Source organism: Chaetura pelagica, unplaced genomic scaffold (genome assembly GCF_000747805.2).
Source record: "Chaetura pelagica isolate M959 unplaced genomic scaffold, ChaPel_1.0 scaffold677, whole genome shotgun sequence".
NCBI lineage: Eukaryota > Metazoa > Chordata > Aves > Apodiformes > Apodidae > Chaetura > Chaetura pelagica.
In genome coordinates this window covers 303,881-314,499 of record NW_009953987.1, presented here as the reverse complement: position 1 = coordinate 314,499, position 10,619 = coordinate 303,881, and the positions used below count along the sequence as shown (strand labels likewise).

The 10,619-nt window shown below is 45.1% G+C and overlaps 1 protein-coding gene across 1 annotated transcript; it reads right to left on the bottom strand.

Annotated features, from left to right (window-relative positions):
- Positions 1 to 227: 227 nt before the first annotated feature.
- Positions 228 to 9,182, bottom strand: ARL5A (ADP-ribosylation factor-like 5A). The gene is made up of 5 exons (XM_010002251.1): positions 9,127 to 9,182; positions 6,318 to 6,465; positions 5,112 to 5,195; positions 1,535 to 1,686; positions 228 to 902 (listed from the first exon to the last, which is right to left on the bottom strand). The coding sequence occupies exons 2-5, from the start codon at positions 6,459 to 6,461 to the stop codon at positions 854 to 856; spliced, it is 429 nt and encodes a 142-aa protein (XP_010000553.1). The 5' UTR covers positions 6,462 to 6,465; positions 9,127 to 9,182; the 3' UTR covers positions 228 to 853.
- Positions 9,183 to 10,619: the final 1,437 nt, after the last annotated feature.

Below are 10,619 nucleotides of genomic sequence, written 5' to 3'. Positions count from 1 at the left end.
AGCGGCCACAACAATCCAAGAAGAGAAACCGTTTCAGTTTAAACTCTCTGGCAAATGTTTGCCCGGGCTGTCAGGTGCAGCCCAACTCCCATGCCCCCATCCCTCCTGGCATCCTCCCTAGCTGAAAAATCATCTGAGAAACAAGCCGTGGTCTGAAGAGAGAGTCTGCTTTATCAAGTCGTGGTGAGCCACCTGTCTGGTGGGCCCCACAGCCATACAGATGACAGAGGAAAAGAAGTCGTGACATGTTGGCCATGTCAGGTATTAGTACTGCTGTCAAGATACTGATTCAGCTTGACACACTGGTCTGAACAGATTGCAATTAACCTAAAATTGAGGTATAAATATACATAAATATGTACAGTACACATACAGGAAAATATTTTTGCATTGGTAACACCGGTAACCTTAAAAATACTGGAAAGTTGGTATCTATGCCATCCATTTGTTTGCTAATTTACTGGAATAATGAAGCCAACATCTTCAACTAGAGAGGACTACCATGGAATAATAAAACTCAAAATTAAAAGCTCCTTCCTCTCACTTCATCTTCACCACGCTCAACATTGGACTGTTCTGAGTGGCTGTATCTTGAAACGAAAATTGATCACAGCTTTCACATGCATCCTCGGAGGAAAACAAACAGGAAACCAAACTGGAGCCTCAGCTGCATCTTTCTTTTTGCTGAACAGTCTTAATTTATATACAGGTATGTGTGTGTGCATCTATGTAGAAAATAAAAGTTGAAATCAGTTCTGTATAAATACACCCAACCCATCAATTCTGCCACTGTGAAGGTCATTGTGGGTACAGCTCTTCTCAAGCAATGTCTGTGCAAAGAGGTCATTAAAAATCATCTGATCTTAAGTCTTGACATCATCCACTCGAGTCCTTGGCACAGCCTGTAACAAAGAGAGACCCTTTTTAAGGAACATGCAACTCTCAGGATAACTTAAAAGTCAAAGCTAAATCCATGGCACTGACTGAAATTCTTCCCAAGAGCTCTTGTGATTCTGAGTGAAGGAATCATTTCCAGAAACAATTCACTCCAAGTGCAGTATTCCCTGGATCTTACCATGCAACCTATAGGTGAGAGACCTCAGACCCCAGCACTTCCAGGCATACACTGAAGTATTCTCTAATTATCACAGAATAGTTGAATGGTTTGAGCTGGAAAAAGCCTTAAATACCATCTAGATCCAACTCCCTGCCATGGGCAGGGACACCTCCCACTAGACCAGGTGATTATGATTATTGTTAATAAACCAGAAGATGTTTTAGGTCATTCCCACCCTTGCCCTCCTTCAGCCCAAGACATACAAAGTTTTATCACTGTGAGGGAGATCGCAGATTTGATGTGAACACTGGTTTTTGGGTCACACTGATCCTCAGCCAGTATGTTCTGAGCTCCCAAGTCTTAAAGAGTCAGATTATGATCAACAGGGGAGGAATGTGCACTAAAACGAAACACTACAATTAAAAAAATCCCAAAATAATTTAAGATTCTCCTCCTGCAGACAAGAATTGCTCTTACCCCTCTCCAGTGAGGGCACAGCAGGCCTGGATGTGCCACTGGTGATCCTTAATTGAAGTCAGTTTCAGAAACTGAGATATTTCAGCTACAGTCATGCACTCTTTAACATCTTGCTTGTTAGCAAATATCAGCAAACCTGCTTTTTTTAAGTCCTAGGGAGAAAGAAGAAAAAAAAAGATTATTACAAATCAGCCCTTGGAAGCAGTAGAGAACTTGAGGCCCTAGCAAAAAACCCACAAAACCCAACACTCCAGCTATAAACTCCTGCAGGGTGACTGACGTGCAACTTCACAAAATCCTTTGATCCAGCAGGCCCAAGGTCGAGTTTTTCCTGGGCTGATCTGCAGAACCAGGCACCAGGTTTTGCTGTGCTCTCTGAGGATCAGGGCAGGCTGTGCCTGTGCAGCTGCACTGACCTCACACACCTCTAACACCTGGGGGCTCCCGTTTCACCCTGAGCTCCTCAGCTCACCCCTGCCTCTGCACCCAAACCTTTCCTGCATTCTCCTGAGCCCAGCTCTGCTCCACACACACCACTCTGATGCACTGCCATGCTGTTAAAGACTTGATTTCAGTACCCCATCAGCAGACTGTGAAGCAGTTCTTAGGTGGGGCAAGAGTGGGTCACCCCAGCAGAACTTCTGAAGCCCTGGTAAAACCCTGCCCAGCCTGGTGCAGGATGCTGGCACCCAACTGGGCATCAGAGGCAGTTTTGCCTGCCAGCAGCCCCTGCCAGGGAAATTCCAGCCATTAGGAAGCAGAAAGACTGCTGCTGACAGCATAAAACAAGCTGCAGTGATGTTTTATTTAGAGGATACACAGAATTTGTAGAAAATAATCACTTGTGCTGCTTTAGAAGCAAGGGATGGCCCTCTGCAGTAACAAGCACATCACACACACTGCTTTGCAAGGCTCATGCAATATTTAAATCATCAGAATTCACCATTTTGAGAACAGTGACTCTAGGGGCAAGCTTATTTTATCTCAAGCTGCTTGGAATTACACTAGTATGGGCACATATTATTGAAAATCTGTTCCTCTGAAAGTAAAAAGGTCTTCCCAGGAAGCCAAGACAACTCATTCACTTAAATGCCTATCAGGCATACTAATTTTTACAAGCAGTAAAATCAATTCCCAAATGATCTGGTCCAGAAAATAGATGCAACTGATTTGGGCAGCTCAATTTTGCCTTAACAGACATTAAATTGAACAGACATTAAATTGGACAGGGAACTGCTTGAAAGAGTCCAGAGCAGAGCCACAAAGATGATGAAGGGAGTGGAACATCTCCCTGCTGAGGAAAGGCTGAGGGAGCTGGGTCTCTTTAGCTTGGAGAAAAGGAGACTGAGAGGTGACCTCATCAATGTTTACAAATATGTAAGGGGTGAGTGTCAGGGAGATGGAGTTAGGCTTTTCTCAGTGATGACCAGTGATAGGACAAGGGGTAATGGGTGTAAATTGGAGCATAGGAGGTTCAATGTGAATATCAGAAAAAACTTATTTCCTGTGAGAGTGACAGAGCTCTGGGACAGGCTGCCCAGAGAGGCTGTGGAGTCTCCTACTCTGGAGACATTCAAAACCTGCCTGGACACGTTCCTGTGTGATGTGCTCTGGATGACCCTGCTCTGGCAGGGGGGTTGGACTGGGTGATCTTTTGAGGTCCCTTCCAACCCCTAGGATTCTATGATTCTGTTTATCAAAAATAAAAGATTTTCAAGGACTGGGAGGAAAAGCTATTCTAAATAAATATCTGACACTCATGTCAGCCTACATGTATTATTGCTCTCCTCAAACGTCATGGCATCTGGAGAGTCAGAAGAACATACTCAGAACTTCCTGCTGTAAAACAATGGGCACATTTACTGTTAGATGGGTGCTTTCAGAGCACAGAAATAGTCCCCCCACATGAAGCAAGGGCATTCAAGCTGCTTGGAACTCCAGACTTCCTTCTTTTCAAATTCAGCTGGTTAGCAACTTCTACATCTTCCTTAGAGATGGTGAAACAGCAGAGGCAGAGGTTGTGTGGCCACTGCAACAGACTGGAGAGCACCACTCTGAAATCCAACCACGCCCCCGTGCCACTCTTACCACAACCAAAAAGTCAGACCTAACTTCACAGAATTTATTTCATTAAACACCATCAATTTCACTACCAAAAATCAGAAACCCAAGACACCAGGTAAAGCACTTGTTTTTTCTCCAATGCTTTGGATTACCATGATCCCTCAAAGGAAATCCACAGCCAGTCTCTGCTCTTTCTGCAGCCAGCTACTAAACAGTGGCTATAGTTTAAATATAGATGGAATATTTTGGGATATAATGCTATCAATTGTATGCACATTTTGTATTCTGACACTTCAAGTTGGAAGCTTAGTGCCATCTCATACAATGTCTGTATTAATCTCATGAGTCCCAAGCTTATTTAAACACATCTTTAGTAAAAACCAGGACTCCCAACCCACTGCATTCCAGGGGTTCATTAAAGTCTTCACGACTTTAGGGTCATGCAAGAGGTGCTTACACAGCAGGCCAGTATCCACAGAATGGTTTGGGTTGGAAGGGACCTTAAAGACCAACTAGCTCCAACCCCCTGCACGGGCACCATGCCTCCCACCATTCCAGGTTGCTCCAAGCCCCATCCAACCTGCCCTTGAACACCTCCAGGAATGGGGCAGCCACAGCTTCCCTGGGTTACATGGGCCAGGATCTCACCACCCTCAAACTAAAGAATTTCCTCCTAATGTCCAACTTCAATCTTCCCTCTTCCGGTTCTAATCCATCACACCTTGTCCTCTCACTCCCTGCCACTGTCCCAAGTCCCTCCCCAGCTTTCCTGGAGCCCCTTCAGGCACTGGAAGGTGCTCTAAGGTCTCCCTGGAGCCTTCTCTTCTCCAGGCTGAACCAAGACCCAGCAAGCTCAGTTTTGGGCCTGTAACAAGGCTCAGTTCTAAAGAGGGTCTTTACAAGTTAGCTAATTATACTCTCATCATTCTGTAATTCCAAGTGCAAATAGAACGATGGCTCCTACAGCCATGGGCAGTTCACTCCTTCAGCTTTATAGCTGATTGCTGTAAGACATACTATTAAGGCTGTAGCTGTTCACCGTGAAAAGAGAAAACATCAAGCCATCATGAAGCTATGAAAAATAGTAATTAAGTTAATGGAGGAAACAACGTTTTTAAAATGTTTTTTAAAACTATCTCATTCAGCTACTAACATGGATTGAAGCACAAAACCCACAGAAGTCATTTGTAGGTCCTAATTTCTGTATCACTGAAGCACTCAGAAGTTGAAAAGCTACTTTTGTGGGAGTTCTCTTTGGTAATTTGGTATTAATTTACTGCTTTATCGTGAGTTTCAGAAAAGACAGAAGCTCTAACAGGAACAAGACAGCTCTGATACAGCACAGCCTGCAGCTGGGAGAAAATCACTGCTCCTGTTTGCCTTGGGCTTCCCTGGAGAGGTCTCTCTCCATCCTGGGCTGTCTCCAGCAGCAGGGGAATCTGCTCTCCTTCATATCCATCCAGATCTTACCCACAAGAAATACCCAAACAAAGAAAACACAGGGTCTACTCACCTCATGTGCTAACATTTTATAGAGTTCTTCTTTAGTCACAGAAATTCGCTCTCTGTCTGTGCTGTCCACAACAACTATCACAAACTTTAAATGAAAAGTGAAAAGTTGTTAGTCAGAGAACAAACTCTTATCTTCCTGGTCACACACTGGACAGCAGGACAGATTACTGTTCCCATCAGATTATCCAGACTGATATCACTCTATTCCAGATGCACTTCTCCTATGGGGGCCAGTGTGATTACCCACAGCACTGGTATAATTTATAACTTATGCTGTGGTTTGGAAGTGCCCCTGGCACATCTTCTAACTTGCCTTTTCCAAGTGAAAAAATTATATTGAAAGCAAGTGTTTCCCTGTAGTCCCAGATCTGGTTTTGCTCTTTGCTCAGCGTAACTGAGGCAGCACACAGATCCCTCCAATAATTTGTTGCAGCCTTACAAAGGTACCCTGTATCAGCTTTCCCCCTCTACTTCAAACACTAAGATACAAATAGGTATTTGTAAGGGATTTAAAAGAACCCCAGTAAGCTCCATACTTCAAGAGTATACATGCAGATACACATCACAGTATTTTAAAGGAAAGCACAGGGGAACAAAGTTAATTATTATAAAAAAGCAGCTTATTTTAAGAAACCACAATTGGTATGACACAGGAAACCTAGACTGAAACAACTACTTTAATCAGATTCAGTATATGTGCTGTAACTTCAGGACTACAGAGTTCTTAAAAGTCTTGGGTGTCCTTCAGGAAACTGATGATGGGAGCTAGCAAGAGTTCTCCCAGTCTTGGAGGAAAACTTTTGGGCTTTCAGTCTTACTCCTGCTGGGTTACACAGGCCTTAGAGCACCTGCTGCAGAGATAGGGCAGCCACAGTCCATAAGAAGGGACCTGAAAGCACAGGGATCCCAGCATCACTGAGTACCTGCCCTAGGGCTGCAGATCCAGCACCCTCACAGACAACTCGTTTTGAGCTGCAACTCCACATTCTGCATCTTACAGAAGAAACATCAAGGCAAGCCATACAACAGCTTGCTAAGTGGGAGACTTCAAACATTGAAATAGGAATGCCCTAAAGAAGCTAGGGTACCATTCCACGCCCAGTTAAGCCAGCCCTCCAGAAGCATGTCAGGTATAGATGTCAGGTGGCTGGATTCCCTCCTCCAGCAATGGTTCCCCCAAGCTCTCCAGCCAAGGATCCACCCTCACCTCAGTGTTTGTATAGTAGGTGTTCCAGGAGGAGCGAAGGGACTCCTGCCCCCCGATATCCCACATCAGGAAGCGGGTGTTGTTCACCACGATCTCCTCCACGTTGCTCCCGATGGTGGGCGACGTGTGCACCACTTCGTTCATGGAGCTGCAGAGGGAAGGGAGCCACCCAGTGAGATGCTGCAGAAACTAGCCCAGTTCCCTGCACTACAGAGAATCTTTAGGGCTCCAAGCTGACCTACTTCCATCAACACTGAACCTGGCAGGCGCTCCAAGGTAGAATTTCAGGGGGAGAATTCCTTGCGCGGCAAAAAGAGACAAGGCTCGACGGGGGCGGGGGGGGGACAATTAAAATAATAAAAGCAGCAATAAAAAAAGACTCCATGGACTGTAGGATAATCAAATTGTAAAGCTGAGAGAGCATTCACAAATAAAATGATATTATAGTTAATTAAATCAGAAAGCTGAGAGAATATCTGCTTCAGAAGCTGCTTGAAGCAGTCAGCTTCCCTTTTTCCAGGCCGATTTTGGCACGCATGGGACAGAGCAGTTGTTTTGCTTCAAGAAGGTGGTTAAGCCACAAGATTTCCAAGGCTGCAGAAAAACAAGTACTCATCATCCAGCTCCACCAAACATACTACATCTCACTCTGCTTCCAGTACAGGCTCCTAAGAATGTCCTTTCCTCACAGTTCAGTTGCTTTACATCCAAACTTCCTTCTCTCTCCCTTCAGCATAGTCCAATAAACGACTTTTTGGAAACAAATGTCCACTCTGGATACTCCTGAAGCTCAAATTATTTAAACTTTACTGTTTCAGACATACAAAAAAATTAAAAGTAGCTTCAAGGAAAACATCAGCCATTTCCAAAAAACTTACTTTTTTCTTCTGGTAATTTTGACTTTATTTTTCTATCCATCTTACATTTTTGAAGCTTTAGCAGAGCTTTTAGCTACAGCAACATTAATTTAAGACTTTTAACAGTCAGACAGAGAACTGAGGAGATAAAGGGATGGTCTGGTGCTCTGTAGAGTCCTTTCAATGCCTGGAAGAGATGTATCATGAATCTCCTCTCCTTGGCTGAACCTGCAGCTTTTCACATTCAAGCTGTTGGCATCTGGCAGTTTGGAAATACCATAGGTGGATGTTTCCCTCTGGAACAAGGTGAGCATGAAGCTTAATGGCATTTCTAGACACCTGAGCACAAAATCCTACTGCTACTTGCAGGGAGGGAGGGGAATGGGATGAAATGAAGTATCTGTGGAGGCCCCACAATCTGTTAGATGAAGCACCACTCCAACATCTGCTGTGACACTCCATGACCTCAAAGGAACAGCCAAGGCACTAACCAACACTAGTCGTCCTGCTAGTTATCTCTGCCCAGCTCGTATGAAAAGAGTTAATTGTATTAATTCATGCTCAGAACACTTCTCTGCTGTGAAGAAGCAGTAAGAGGGGAAAAAAAATGGGATATGCACAGATGGAGGTAGGGCTTCAGGAGGAGTCAGGCAGGAGGAAGAGAGGACAGGACTCAGAGAGCTCTGCCAAAGCAGGAGGGGAATAGGAGAGGAGGGGAAGTGCTGGGAGCTAAAACGGGTCCAAGGAGGCACAAAAAGATCCACTGCACAAAAGGGAAAAGAAAACACTGAGACTGCAGAAATGAGATGATGAGAAGGAGACTCATGAGACCTTTCTAGAGGAAGTGGAGAGACACACACAGCATTAAAATGCACTGAGGACAGCCCTCAGCTGCAGCAGGGCCTAGTCTTATTCTTCATTCTGTTTATGCTTTTTAAAATCTCCCAGTCCTGATGTAAATAACAACCACCTTCATCTTTCCACTTTCTCTGCAGAGCATGCTAGGACATGAGCAGCTGGGAAGGCTACACGAGTTTCATGTTTCAGAACGGCAAAGACAGATCATAATTTGGCAAAACCCAAACGTTTTAAGAAAGCAAATTTGAAGTGTAGGATTGGGCCAGCATGGCTGTACCACTTTGCAGGAATTCTTTCTGACACTGGCTCAGGAAGAGAGAAATCACAAATCTGTTTCTGTTACAAAAAGACCTTGAGTTGCCTGTTCCACCTAGGAGCTCCTGAGCCTGCAGACAAACGTGTACCCTTTTATCACAAATGCAGCAGTGGACCAGAGATACGAGGCTCATAAAAGTTTCATGTAAACCAGCAGCAAGGTTCATGCCAGACAAACAGAAGGCAGAAGCTGTAGGACACCTACCAAGGCTGGTGGCCCTGGTGGCCCAAACAAAGCCCAGGCCAGGCCGGTTGTGCTGTCCTGGGTCCAGCCAGTGCTCAAGCCTCCCTCCTCCATCCTGCCCCACAAACAGCCTGGAACTACCTTGTGGTTCCCAGGACACAAGTTGTGGCAGGGAGTGCTCAGGCTTCACTGCTCTGCTCCTGACAGAACAGCTGGCTTGGTATTTACAAGCTGCAGCACAGATCAGTTCAGCAGCGTGGTCCTGTGGCTAAAACCTCAACATCACCATCTCTGATGGTGCTGACAAACAGCCCACAGGGCTACACCGAAGGCAGTTGTGATTAAGTGGTAATAGCAACATCATCTGATACATAAAAGCTCTGAACAAAACCTTATTCATCCACCAGGCAAAACACAACCCTTCCCAGGCTCTCAGCACACACTCTGACCCCACTGCCACCTCTACTGTCCAGCCAGCTGCAGGGTAATGCCCTCCAAGTAAAAACTAACGTGGAAAGCAGCAGCAGCAAGTCAGAGTATTATCTACAGTGCACACCTCGAAACACATGACATGCCACCTGTGGCTCATACTTACAATTGATAAAGAATGGTTGTTTTTCCTGCATTATCCAGACCAACAATGATCACTTTGTGCTCTGAAATAAAAATACCACTGGTAAGTCACACAGTTAATGCTGCTATCAGGGTAACAGCTGTGTTATGAAACAAGGCTAGCATTGCATTTTTTGACTGATTTCCTAAGCAAACACTGACAAACTTCCGGTGCCACCTTCCATGGGCCATACCTAGAAGTGTGTCTGTGGAGGTGTACAAACCCGTGTGCTCTTCTGAGTTGGTAAATGACTGTTTTTCCCCATCTGCACATCTACAGGAACCATTTCTAAGAGGTTAGATGTGGGGGTTTTTTCCTGCTCTGAACTGCTAGAACCACTGGAATCCTTTCCCAGGCTTCTACACCTTCTTTTCTTTGCAGCTTGCAGCAGACTCTGCTCTCTGCACTCCCCCCCAACCACAGCTGTTCTCCAGGACACAGGCTTACACATGTTAAATGCTCATTTCCAAGGCCACACTTTTCTTGTGGGCTGCAACATCTTTACCTCTTTTTGCAAAGAGTTCTTAAAAAAACCACAGCAGCTTTGCACTGTAAGCAGGGTGATCCACCTGCCTGCCTCTCAGTGTCCTCTTCTCCTTTCAGCAAGTTTGGAAGCTGGGGAACAGATCTGCCTGGGAATACCTGAGCACCCATTCACCCCAGTTAGCTTTAGGTGAACCAATGGGCACTACACAAAACTGCTCTGATAGGTAGGCAAACACATTTTGGAGCTCAATGCCAGAAGCAATTAATGTTTCTATGTAGCACCTTCTTGCCTGTACATCACAAAATTGAACTGGAATCCTGCAGCTGGTGTTGTCAGGCTCATTCAAATTTATGATTTCCAGGACGAGCTGCCTGCTCTCAGCTTCCTTACACAACTTCTCCTTGCACAAAAAACCTTGGCTTCAACTGGCCTGTTCAGGCAAGTAAAAGCTTTGTGAGAAGGGTCTTTCTTCTCCTCCCCTCCCCAGTGGTCCACAAGGGCAACATGAAGCCATTAGAAGAAGTCTGCCCAAGCTCCAGATCAATTCCTTCAGTGTGCCAAGTGTGCTCACATTGATTTATCACAGAGGAGAGAGGGAGGGGATGGGGGGTCAGGCAAGTGGGGCTTCTTGGTTTGGATTTTACCAATATTGTGTGGTTTTGCAAGGTTGTCCAACGTACCATCAAATACAAATTCCAGTTTTAATAACTTTGCATAACTGCACAATATTGTAAAAATGTCTGCTTACCTGACCCCACATAACTAGGAACTTTTGTTTCTGGTGTGGTGTTGCCAGCATAGTGGATGTTAGGAAAGCAGCTGGAACAGAAGCTCTGAGGTGGGGCTGGATGCTACAAGACAAAAATACGGTGTTGCATTTGCACTAAGGCTTAACGGGCAGATTAACCGGGACATTCAACATGCACGTGTGTCTTAAGTTCACTCCAAACCAGATCTAAAAGACCTCATCAACACGTTTTAAGAGCGT